Source organism: Mugil cephalus, chromosome 20 (assembly GCF_022458985.1).
Source record: "Mugil cephalus isolate CIBA_MC_2020 chromosome 20, CIBA_Mcephalus_1.1, whole genome shotgun sequence".
Classification (NCBI taxonomy): domain Eukaryota; kingdom Metazoa; phylum Chordata; class Actinopteri; order Mugiliformes; family Mugilidae; genus Mugil; species Mugil cephalus.
In genome coordinates, this window is record NC_061789.1 from 1,329,305 (window position 1) to 1,342,819 (window position 13,515).

General features: G+C 43.2%; 1 protein-coding gene across 4 annotated transcripts in view; it reads left to right on the forward strand.

Annotated features, from left to right (window-relative positions):
• The window catches only part of LOC124997295 (alpha-1,6-mannosylglycoprotein 6-beta-N-acetylglucosaminyltransferase B), a 57,902-nt gene that overhangs the window by 29,223 nt on the left and 15,164 nt on the right, over positions 1 to 13,515 (forward strand). For all 4 annotated transcript variants that reach the window (XM_047570888.1, XM_047570887.1, XM_047570890.1 and 1 more), the window contains exon 9: positions 11,733 to 11,864. In XM_047570888.1, coding sequence (XP_047426844.1) covers positions 11,733 to 11,864 — 132 coding nt within the window. The remainder of the gene's footprint in view (positions 1 to 11,732; positions 11,865 to 13,515) is intronic.

Below are 13,515 nucleotides of genomic sequence, written 5' to 3' on the forward strand. Positions count from 1 at the left end.
CTGGTCTAGGTGGGGGCTGCATGGGCAATTAATACAGGGTCCAGAAGCAAAAACAGAATTACTTCTATTCAGTCAAATCATGTTGTTTTAAGAAAAAAAGCGTTTTTTTCTTGACTTGAAATAAGCACAAAGATGTGTTTATTTGATACAAGGATTTTTCGCTTTCTTGAAATTCCCTTCCTGCAGTGCACAACAGTGAGTTGTCACAAGATGGTTTTAATTTTATCCTCTTCTCCTGTCGGTGGTCATAATGTTGTGGCTGTTTGTTGTGGACTCTCTCCCTGGAGACTCGATGCCGTCGTTCGCGGCATCGAGCCTCCAAACCTTGACTCCTGAGAGGAGGAGATGATGAGCTGCTCAGAGTCCTGACGGGTCCAGACTCGTCTTGTGAACTCAGACGTCCCTCTGGCTTCACGGAGGGGGGGTGACTCCGGCCGATTAGAACCTGCTCCGCGTATCGAGCTCTGCAGGAAGGAGGCGTTGATGAGTTAGCGCTGCCCTTTGGTCTGAAATCTGAGGCGGTGAAAGAAAAACCGCTTTGATAAGAAGAGGCCTGGGGGGCGAGGGGGGGTGGGAGGAGGCGCTTGTGGCGGCCGTGCTATTATTCAGCCACGCTAATTGGTGTCATGGTGTATTGAATCGCTGCGGTCGCTCTCCATCGGGAGCCACATCAGAAATGTTTAGAGAGAATGAGAAAAGAAACATGGAGCCACGTCTGATCCTCCCTCACGGATCCACACGTTTACGTTTAAGGGTTTAAGCTACAGGTCACAAACAGAGACATTCGACATTTCACTGGTGCACGGTTACGACATCCTGCTTTTACGGAAAATCACTTTAAACTTTTTATTTTTAAATTGAATGAAAACCTTCGTACCTCTGACATTATCACAGACAATTTTCTCAAATACCAAATACAAATGCATGTAAAATAACTGTGTTTGTCTGCGGTGGCATCTAGTGCCATCGTTTTATTCACGGCGTCTGGTTGTAATAATGCAGAAAAAAAAAACAAGCAGAAATAAATACAGCTGGACTTCAAGGCTTTATTTACCAGGTGGCTTCTTCATTTCAACTTCATTTATCAGAAACTTGCATGAAACTCACCTGTAGTTGGATGAATCTGTTTTTATATGTTTCCTTCGTGTCTGTTACATCTTTTGGACTCAAACTAGGACATCTGTCCTACAGGTTTTAAAGACATTTCCTGCGTCCTCTCGTTAGAAACTGTGTTGCATAACGAGATCAGTGAAACTTTTAAAGCAGCGCTAGGATTTAAAAAGAAAAAGGAGGAAGAGAGGGAGACGCCACAGACCTCAGGATCCAGTGACGATATTAGTTTTAGTTTAAGGTGAAATTCTTCTGTTGGTGAAGGGTCTTGATGGGTGGAGAGTTTAGGTTTTCATTGTCTTTAAACGGTTTAGTTTATTCAGTGAATCTTTCCAGCTCCACAGCAGCAGCTCTGCCCTTTTAGTGACGAAGAAGAAGAAACTCTACAAACACCGTCGTCCTTGTTTCACCTTCGTTTTTTGCTGCTTGTGTTTTTTTCTTTGTCGTAGATCACAATAAAAAAAAAGAGAATTATAAATTTTCTCTGCAAAACATTTAGTGAAAACGTCTGAACATGAATATTTTTACCAGTTCATTTGAATCATCATTGAATTAATTTAACAGTATTTTGCATTAAAGCTGATATTTGATGCTGAGCCCTGATACTGAAAGAGTAAATATCAAACAGCCACGTTCTCATCCTCGACCCCCCCCCCCCCACCACTCCCACCCCTCCCTCACAGATAAAGCATCTAAGCCTGTGGTTTTTATGGCTTTAAATTGGGCTGTAAATGACAGATGCCGCGTGTCAATAAATCCCTTTTCCGTGTGTGTTAATGAAGAGGAAAAAGAGCGTTTTCTCTTCCTTCTCTCCCACTAGCTGTTAAATTGACAGGTCGTTATGTGGGCTCCTCTCCCACAGATTCCCCTCAGGCTCGTATCTATTTACATTTCCTCCTCTTCGCTTTTCCGCCCGGGCGCCGGGAGAGGAGCTTAATATCTGCTGATGGCCTGCTGTGGTTCTCACGCAGACAGCTCGGTGGATGTGTTCGGCTGCGTTAGCCACGCCGCGGCTTTAGTTACGGTGGGAGTCGAGCTGCTGCTTTCTTGTCACATAACCGCCTCTGACTGGCAGCGTCGCAGCTCTTCAGCCGAGCGTCGTCTCTTCTCTCAGACAAATAAACCGTCCTCTCAGGAAACGCGTCCACGCTCATTTCCTTTCTCGTTGCCAGCAGATGCTCCACTAACGTCTCTTTCTCTTCCACGCTACCAAGAGATGCACCATCGACACCTTCCTGGGAGCAGTTACTGAATGAATTAGCATTTTAATTGTGCAGTTTTTACATGTCTCTGATCTTGTTGAAGGAAACTTCTTCTACATACATGCGGTTATTTTTCAAAGCAGAATAAACAGCCGAGGCCAGAGATGTGCTTCTGATCATCAGCTCCTTTTTAACTGTTAACATGTGTAAGATGAGCTGGAGTATTGGAGAACAGCTACTTTTAAACATTTAAACACAGGATCCAAGGAGAGGGATGGATCATGATGAGGTAAAAGACAAACTAAAAGTAAAGCTGACATCTCACACCTCTAATACATCTGCAGTTAGTATATGAATGCATTTCTTCTCAACACAGTACTGGACTAGCTCCAGGTTCTCTGCTGCCTGGATTTATAACCTGGTGGTGGAAGAAAAATGCATCAAAGCACCATTTACTGTAAAACTCCTCTGACGACGTGGTTGAGCTGCTGTGGAGCTTCAGATCTGCAGGAAATCGAACAAAGAAGAAGAAGAAGGAGAAGGTTTTCTCCAACGTTGCTGATAAAACTGAATGTCTAGAGTAGAAGAAGATGAACCACGCTGTCTACATGGGTCTTTGAGGGGAGGGTCCTCCACGGATCATCCCACAGACACTTGATCAGTGTGGGATCTAGTGAATCTGGTCTGGTCTGGTCTACGTGGCTGCTACATGTCTAAGTAACATCCACATGAATGAATGTCAGGTTCAGAAGTTTCCGGTTTTAATGTTATTTTACTTCTCCTGTCGGTGGTCGTAATATTGTGGCTGATCGGCCTTGCTAATGAGAAGCAGTGAAGTTTTAAATCTGTGAACCAGCTCACACGTTGCATATTGTCGTGTTTCGCTGCATGTTAATGTTTCTGGCGTTATTGTTGCACGGTTGCAGCTTTTAATTGCGCGTTAATTAAGGTGTTGCCATGAATTATTCATCCTCGTCAGAACATGAGTCTGGTAACTCTCCGTCTGGATTTCATTATGAGACGTGTTTCAGCTGATACAGAAGAACATAAATCTCTTTGCATCTACTGGATGGTCCTGCAACCAATCAGACGGCTCCTGTTGCTCCGTTAGGCCCCGCCCCCAGGCTGGAGCAGAATCGCTTCCCAACAGAGAGACTCCAGACAGAGACATGTCCTCCTCTCTCTCATGCTTCCACCTCAGTGTTCAAAGAAAGATCTAGAGAGGAAACAGAGCCTCCGTCCTTCTTCTTTCCTGAATTTACTGAAATTGAGGCGGAGGCCGAGGCGTCGACGTGAATTCCTTCAGTGACGGCGACGCTCGGCCTAAAGAGCTGTCGACAGCTGTCACTTCCTCTCAGGGATCTCCCCTCATCTCCTCCCAGAGCGACTCGGGTAATTAGCTCGCAACGGAGCGTGGCGCCTCGACACCTGAGGAGACGGGAGACAGATGCAGGTTTGTGACACCGGAGAGGAGGAGGAGGAGGAGGAGGAGGAGGAGGAGGAGGAGGAAGAGGAACGTCCACAAGCAGAGATAATCTGGAGAGAAGCCGTGTTCCAGGCCTCGTTTCAAAGAGAAGCTCCATCACATCCGTCAGCGAGGATCCCACTCACACTGAAACACCTTCTTATTGCTTATCTGCCACATTTATAAATATCTCCACTGAACCTCCAGGTAATTAAACCGCAAACATGAACATGTGCCACGAGTCACATGTGATGAGCAGCTCTGACTTAATGTGACACTACAGGTGAAATACTTCACTGAATAAAACCAGTTCATTACTTATATAAATACAGTAATTTTCTGTATTACAAGAAAAGAGAGGGAATTTTATATTTAAATATGCAAATGAGGAGTTATCTACTTAAATATGCACTAATTTTCAGACGTTTCCTGAACAGAAATCTGAATAACGACTAAAGTGAGGTTTTATTTTATTAACGTATTAGATTTCCAGGTGTTCACAGAGGGAATTTTGGATATTAGAAATAAGATGTTCTATGAATCAGGCTCTGGATGATGAAACATCTCCTCTGTAAATACTTGCAGAATGTAGTTAGGAATAAATCTGGAAGCTTTGGTTTGTGTCAGAGCTGCTGAAGTGGAGATTTCTGGCTCAGAGCAGCAGAAAAACTCAAGTTTTACTTTGCAGAATCATGTTCATTTTTTTAAATCTACACATCCTTCAAAACACATCATATAATCATATGAACATTTTGATCCATTTCTGATCGTCTCCACCTTCGTCTCCGAGATGAACTCAGATGAGTCTGACGTCTCTTCTTCTTCATCTGACTTTTCTTTGACTTTTCTTGCTAATTTGAGCTGTAATATCCGGCCTTTCTGGTTGTCAGTAGAAAGGATACGACCATATTTAGACTTGACAGAAGAACAATGGTTCTTCATATACAGGATAGAGACAAGCTCACAGTGGAAAGAAGACTTTTACAGAATTAAATAGGAAATTAGAGGCTCAGCACAGACAAAGTGAAGTGAAATGAACACACAAATGTGCTTTTTTCTTTTAAACCTTGTCTTTGATAGACGACAAAATTAATAAGTAGGTGAAAAACGTCAGATTCTGGCTTGAAACGTGTGTGTAGTGGAGCAGTCTGCCTCCTGTGCTCTGAGCTCAGACGTCCTCAGGTGTAAAATGAGAATTGAAATCAAAGTGGTTTGTTCTTCGAAGCAGGAACAAAGAGGGAGTTGTCAGGTGATGCCTGTCTCTGAGCTCCTGCTGATTGATTGATGAGACAGTTTTGTTTCTGAAAAGCAAGATGGCAGCAGCGTTAGTAAAAATAGGTGAAGCTGGAGCTGAATTTCTGCAGTGTTTTAAAGTGTTTTCTCCTAAAGCCTCGGTCGTTTTGCTTATTTCTTTCTATATGTTCATGAAGGAAAAATAAACGTCTGGTGTGTTTCTAAAAGTCACGTTGGTTTTATGTGGACACATTCAAGCATGTAGCTAAAAATGCTGCTGTACGTTATCTTTGTCCACTTACTCTATAACAGTCAACATGTAAACAGACGCGGTTCATGAGGGAATCAGGTGGATAGAAAATGACGGTCCTTCCTCAGCTGGATCTGTGCTGCTGCTGCACTGGATCAACGCTTCTCTTCTGACCTGCATCTTCCAGAGAAATCTGTCTCCACGTCGTTGCCATGCAGACCACAAACTTTACTTCCTCGTCTCTCAGCAAACCTCCTACTCACCATCTACTCACATGTCTCTTCTTCTGTCGCAGTGATTTCAGTCAAACTGTTCAACGTTTCTTCCAACTCCAACGTGCTTCCAGTCACGACCAGCATCTTAGCTTCCTAATTATAGAACGACGACGACACTTCACTGCACAAGAGTGAGTGGTTGCAACCGGATGCAGGCTTTTTGTAGGTACGATGTGGAAGTTTAGAAAAGTCTCTCACATTGGCTGATGTTCATGTTGATGAATCCACTGAACAACCAAAGACACTGCTCTCTGTCCACAAAGAACATGTGGGACAATGTTTAGTGGACAGATGAGACCAGAGTAGAATAGTTTGGTTTAAAGTTTGGCATGTCATGTTGGAGATGAACCAACACTGCATTCCAGCATCAGAACCTCATCCCTCCATGAAACATGGGGGCGCTAATGTCCTGGTTGGGCCTGTTCTGCTGCATCTGCTCATCATTGATGGACCAATGAACTGTGAATTCTACCAGTGAACTCTGAAAGAAAATGTCAGGACATGAGTCCATGAGCTGAATGTGAAGAGAAACTGGGTCATGGAGGAAGACAAGGAGCCCAAGAACACCAGTGGTTCTCCAGAAGAACCAGATGAATGTTTAGGAACAAGTCGAAGTCCTGACCTTCATCCAGTAGAAATGTTGGACCTCTTTCCACATAGTGTCACGTCTCCTCTCTGCTCGTATCGTCCCCCCTCCCTCGGTAAAACTCTTTCCTCCAGCCTCAGACCCACATATGCTGCTGATAATCTGCCTCAGCCTCTCATTCCCGTCCCTGCAGGACGTTTTCCTTCCTCGAAGCAGTAATGTGACTAAGAAGTCTCTCCTGCTCATTTATTTCTCTCCCTTTGCCCCAAAAAATGTCTAGTTTCCATACGGTGCCAGTGGCCAGCTGTGAGGAACAGAGCGGCTGCAGCCCAGTGGTTGTCAAGTGCAGTCAAATTTATGCAAGTCTTGTACCTTTGTTCTTCCTCCTCGCAGTCTTTCTTTAGCGCCGTCCCTCTCTCTCACGCCTCCCTCCTCCTCTGTGAAGTCTGCTCAGGTCATTAAAAGGCACAGCTCCGTTTCTTCAGGGCTCGCCCTCGTTCTGCGTTTGCACGTGTCTTAAGTTTTTTTTTTTTTTTTCATTGAATAAAATATGAATTCATCCCACTTTACGATCAGAGGGACGGTCTGTATCTCCAGAGCACCGAGCTGCATTTGGTGACACGTTCCTTTCATTACCGAGTCATTTATTCTCAAACAAAGACGTGTTGCAGAGGAGCTCAGTGTGAAGCAGACGGGACTGAGCGTTTACACTGCTGATGAAAATCACAACAAAAGCAAAATAGCAGCTCTTTTTTTTGTTTTTGTCTGTGATAGTTGTGTCCTCCTGCAGCTCCATAGACGGCTCATCATTAGAGGCATGACTCTATTTGCGGTTTTGGTCTTTTCCTGGGATTTGTTGCTAATGATAAAACTGATAAAATAATGCCAGCCTTATCCTTTAATCTCCTGCGTGTGTGCGAGGGAGATAAAGAGCGACAGAGCCCCGGTTCCCGTCTCCACACTCTTTGGCTCCTTAATGCACTTTAATCCCTTTACACTTCTTTAGAGTTTGTCTGGATTTGCATATATCCAATTAAAGCTCTGAGCGGCGGCGGCTTCAGTGGATCGGCGAGCAGTCACTGTAATACATCTGCTCTCACATCAGCATTCAGCTCTGAGAGCATCGGTTCACACTTAAACTCCTGCAGAGAAACTCTTAAGTGGACGCAGCTCTGACAAGTGACGGCAAATATAAAGAGAAGCTTTCAAACGCGTCTGGAGTTAAGTGTGAAGCGTGAATCTGCCGCTTTTTGGTCCGGAGTGAATTATCCCAGGTATGAGATGGACGGCCTTAATATGAAATTTGATTATACGCCATTACACGGTGGATTTCAGCAGGTCTGCAGCCAGACTCGGGTCATTCAGAATAAGGTCTGGCAGCTCTCTGTCTGGGTTTCATGCATGGCTGCATGTCTGGATGTTTCAGCTGAGAAAGCTGCATCAATCAGAAAGTCCTCCAACCAATCAGAGACATTTAGTCGTAAACTAATTCAACTCCACGGTGCTCAGATAAAAAAGCCTCGTTCCTCACGTTATCTAGTTGGTCACATATCTAGATGTTCGCAGGTTCCTTTAAGGCAAGTAGAGTCGAGCTAAAGTTCTTCTTCTCTGCATAAAAATGATTGAAATTATCAGATGATTTTCACACATGACCTGAAAGGAGACAAAGAGAATCCATCAAACACATGCAACAGTAGGTGATGCGAGGTGCAGCTCTAGGATCACAAATCAATCAATCTTCTGTTCTGTTGTTTCTAATCAACAGTTCCAGAGATCATGATTTTATCCTAGAGTGATAAAACGCAGCGACTTAGCGACAAAAGCTGCATTTTATTAGTTTTTTGCAAAATAAAAGTGATAGTTCTGAAATAATGTAGTGCATATTTCCACTGAAAGGTGTTTAGAGCATCTCGTCTTTACGCTACATCCCATAATTCTCTTAAATTCTCGTCACTTCAGATGATCTGGTCACATGACGTGATGGGAAATGCCAAAAAAAAGTGTTTCCATTCCAAAAACCACCTCATGAAAGAGTAAAAGTGGTTTAGCTTTAGATATTTGAGAAGTTTTTAGAAATGCAGGAGCTTATTATTACAATATTAAGGTTTTGTGCGTTTCTAGGGAGAATGGAAATGCAGCATGAGTTGTTGATGTTGTCGCTCGTAGTCTCCAAAACTTTTCACGATGTCCAGTTTTTGAAAGATTTTATTTTAAAAAGCCAAGATGATGACTGCAGGTGCTCCAGTGTTCAAGCAAATTCAGCAAAAGATATAATCCAACACAAGAAAAAAGGTAAATACACGTAGAAGTAGGAGATGCACAGAACTTTACTGAGGTGCAAAAGTTAAATGTGGGTTATCTGTTAATTAACAGCGAAGGGAAATAGATGAACTGACAAAAGACTGAAGCAGATGGGGTGAGAATAAAGAGAGAGGAGCAAAGACAAAACCACCAGGGAAGAGACTTAAAAACAGGAAACACAAATAATCAAATACCTGCAAAACTAACGCATCTTCCTGCAGCTTTAACACAAGTTCAGTTCTGTTGTTTTGCATCTCTGTGTTTCTCTGGGATCACGGCTCTAAAAATGAAATAAATAAATATAAATACATACAAATATAAATACATTTAAACGTTAGAAAATACGATAATATTAGAAAATAATAAATGACCGTACATGCAATAACTCGTTAATTAGTTTTTATGCTAAATATCTACATTTGTCGTAGTATCATTGTGATGCTGATGTCGGCTGTAACGTGGCTCTGGACTCTGTGTCTGATAAATGTGGAGATATTTCAGATCTGTCTTTTCCCTGATGCTATAACTTTAGTTCTTTATCGTGTCCTTGAGTTTCTAATCTATTCAAGCTGGATGGAGCTTAAATCAGGGCCTCGCTGTGGTTTGGCTCCTGCTATGTAAACGGTATTTTATCCACCTGGCTGCGCGCACTTAAGGAGAACACAAATACCCCTGAAGTGAATAGCGCTGTTGTTTGTGTGAGCGGTGAATTGCCGGGTTGTGTACCTGTGACTGATGAGAGCGAGTGCAGCTCAAAGTGCTGCTGCCTGACACACTCGTCCTCATTATCCCGTCTACTGTAGAGGAACCGGCTGCCGTCTTCTCCCCGTGTTCAGCGTCCAGGGGAAGACGGACCGGCTCTCGTTGTGCAGGTATTTGTGCGTTTGGAGGGCAGCAGATAAAGAAGGAGAGAGGATCACACATGAGCGACTGTAGAAAGTTTCAGGTCACGGTCCAAGAACTTTATGAACCAGGCCGCTCGCTCTTCTTCTTCGGTGGTGCCCTGACTGTTTAAATTTCTGTCTTTCATTTGACAAGTCTGCAGCCGCTCAGCCGTGTTACATCTTGTAAGTTTTCGAGTGTGACGAAGCGACGCGAGGAATAAACGCTCAACAACAACCTCGGTGTAGAAACGTACTCAGACATTAGTTTGTCACATGACCATCATCAAAATTTTAAAATGTTCTCATGCATTTACACAAAGATGCTTAAACACGCACACGAAAACAATGATGCCTAACAAGCTAAAGCTAATGCTAATGGTGGAAAATGTGCAGATTTCCTGAGCGCTGCTGGAGGTGTTTGCTCAGTCATCCAGGTTCTGGTTTATGAAGCAAACAGAGAAAACTGGAACTTTCTGAAGATGTTTCAGGGGTTCGTGAAAATAAAATCTCATTTGGCCTCAGTTTGCACTTTATGCATGAAACTGGCCTGTGCTCCTGCAGATGCATGATGGACAAAGTTAAACCAAACAGAGAATCTCTCCCTCTGAAACGGAGGCTGGAGACAGAGGCCAGGACGTCTGTCCTCGTAGTTATGTCAGTGGGTCACAGACGTGATAATGTCTTTTTGTCTAAAATGTGAATATAAACGGCTTGAAAGCTAAAAGTCACGTCTCTTCTCATTTTGTCTTTTCGTCACGTTTTGATGTCGGGTTCAAAGTGAGAAGCACGAGGATTAAATTTCTCTCTGTCGTTAACAAGTTTGTCGTCAGAAAGTGACAGGAAGCAGATTAGATGTCAGAGCTGGTGGAGATTTATTTAGAGAGTTTATTTCTACAAACTGCCTCCAACTGTTTCATGGCGCATTATCTCGACAGGCAGCCACCTCTCTGCTCGCTCCACAACAGACCTGAAGCTCTTTGGTGCATCTCACGTCTGCTCTGCTTTCGGTTTTTAATGACTTCACTGCTCTCTGACATTAAAAACCGATCAGAAATCTAAACACACAGAGAATTCACAGAAACGTACAGTGTTTCTCTTACACGTGTAGTAAATGGAACAACGTTCTGAGGCCGGTTTTAAATAATCTGTGAAATAACTGTATGTGTCGTAGCCGTTGGACGAGCAGACTGTATAAGCTCATGTTTATACGTCAGATTCTACACGAATCCTTCATGAAAGCAGCCGTTCCTTCTGCAGCAGGTTGACGCTTGGTGCAGATGATACGTGTGTTTTCACTCGTGAGTCTGAGCGAGTTGTGAAGAAGACAAATTGGGCGGCTCCCCGCTGTGAGAGCGGCGCTGGATTCTCGGCAGCGCCGCTCCAGCGGCTCCGGCGTCTCGCTGCGAGCGCTGACATGCTTCACGACGTGGCCGATCGCCTCCATGTTTCCACCGTCTGACGCTTCCTCGCCGCCTCACTCCCGGACCAGCTGCCTGGAATCCTCCGCTCTCTCGTAGAGTTTGAGTTCGCTCTCCAAGAACCGCTGCAAGAAATGTTATCGTCTGATCTCTGTTCAGGCCCAGAGCTGCTTCCAACGCCTCTGACTGGCTCATAGGCAACAACAAAACATTTCAAACCATCTGATGGTTCAGTCTAAAACCTGCTGAGTTTAAAAAATAACCCAACAATGGGACAGAACACATGCTGCCTTATTTTGACCCATTTAACCCAGAATCCTCAGTTGTTCAACCAGTAACTAAAAGTAATCGTTTCACGAGATAAACATAACACATACACTGAGTTATACTGGTTAATAATAATAATAGATGATGTTTAATTTACTCAAACTAAAATAAAGGCCACTGATAACGTCCATCTAATGAAACAAACACGTAAAATCACATTCAGAACCAAAAGAAAATTAAAACATATAAATAAACTAAAACTGAATTAGAATTTCCCAAAGCGTGTAAAACTGTTGTTAACTTTCATAATAAATGTCAAAGAATAAAAAGACATTAAACCCACTTATGAACCATGATTGTGAATTATATTAAGTTGAAACTATTAAAAATGTAATTAAATTATTGAGTTTAACCCGGCAGTAATGTCTTGTGTCTGAGGAGCTTTTCATTCTCCTTCTGTCCAGATTAAACCGGATCTCAGCCGTAAACGAGCTGGAAGTCGAAGGAGTTGGTTGAAATGAAACCGAGCAGGTGTTCGGCTGTAAATGAGCCTCTTTCTTTCAGCCCCTTTGACCCGACACAAAACAACAGCGATGAGTTTACGGCTCCGCAAATAACCTGGAAATAAGATCCGTGTTCACAGAGAACGTGGTTTCTGGCCGCTCTTAGTGTCTGTGCTGCCTCTGATCCCGTGTCTGAGCTCGTGTGTTGTGGATGAACGTCCGTCTCACCCGTGTGCAGGTTTCTGGGCGTCCCCCCTGGAAGAGGAAGCTGCCCTCTGACCGGCCCGCTGCCCTTTGACCTCATCTACACCGACTACCACGGCCTGCAGCAGATGAAGCAGCACATGGGTCTTTCGCTGAGGAAGCACAAGTCAGTCCTTCCTTTTTTCCTTCTTCTTCTCTGTCTCATGAAATAACTGTAATCTGTGTTTGTTTACCAGCCTCTGAGAGTGCGGCTTCGCTTTGTGCTTCGTCCTCCCCTGATTAACAGTCGTTTCCTTCCTGATTAAATAATTCTCTCGTCTGCGCCTCAGTGAACTCCTTCCTCTCCGGTTTGACCTCTAAACACTAATCAATGGAGACAAACTGCTCGTACGCGCAGACGATCCGCTTTAAAATGATCAGCGTTAACGCGGCCGCTCTGACCCGCTCTGAACTCCGTCCTCCGTCCTCCGTCCTCTGTCCTCTGTCCTCGTTTCTCCAGCTGCATTCTGCCCAACGAAGACAGAAAAACAAAACCTTTAGCAGCTGTATTTATCTGAGACATGAAACGAGTGAAAGAAGTCGGGAAATAATGACTTTCATTTGGAGTTCATTATAGCGGCTTCATAAAGACGCACGCGGTGACGAGTTAATATCACAACAAAGCGTTTTACAGTCATTTATCTTTTCTCTGCTTCCATCCTGCGTCTCTGTTCGCTCTCAGCTGATCCTCGTAAGACTCGGAGCTTCAGTGTTTTCTCGTTCGTCTCCTACATTTGTTCTTACTCAAAGCAAAGAGATGAAAATAAATGTGCACTGTCAGCAAAATCTGATGAGCACGTCCAAGAACTGCATTTGATATGAGTCCAGCTGTGGATGCCAGGACCGTTCCAATAACTGTGCTCACTAAATTAGACCCAGGCAACAAATTATGTATCGATTTTAATTTGATTAACGACGTTAGTCCGACACAAGAGATAAATAAATAAATCTGAATGACGTCTAGTGAATGAAATATCTGCTTATTGTTTTCAGTCGTGAGCGGTGGAGTCACTCTGCGCTATGCAGAATAAAACAGATGCCAAAATATGTTCAGAGAATAGAAAACATTTATATTCAGATGCATCAGGCGTCAACATCAGGGACATTTTTTTTGAACAAAATTTTCCTCTTCATTTTCTCTGTTTTGGTGCAAACGGCAGATTTGTTTTGTAGCAAAGTCAATCTCTGCACAAAATTTGAAATTCAAAAATGTATTTTAATAGATCAATAGAATCTTAACCTTAACCTTCGTTAAAAAAATGCTTTTAAAACTGAACTGATTAATAGTTTTTTCTGCATAAATCTCTAAAACCACGTCAGCACTTTACAAAACTTACAAATTTACAAAAAATTCTGTCATTTTGAGGATTTTAACCGTCTAAATGCTGGTTTGATTAGTTAAAGTCCTTGATGTTGGAAACTATAATGAGACATTTGACCATTTTCTCATAAATTAAACCCTGATGTCACAGAATGAAGGATTTTATTGTGTCGTGGCTGAGAGATTAAAATAGTGACTTATAATGGAAGTCAATGGGACATTTTGTCCTCTGATGTCACAGGAGGGCAGTAAATGAAGCAGATGCCTGAGGGCGAGAGGATTATCTCATCTTAGTACATGTCTCTAGATAAATGAGCTGGATCATAATCATTATTCACTCATTAAAATGAGTAAATTTCATCCTGAAAATTATCAATATTTCAGAGCGTAGACGGCAGCTTGACCCGCGTGGATGTTCCTGCGTCTCCTAAACGTTCTAAGAACAAATGAAGTTCAC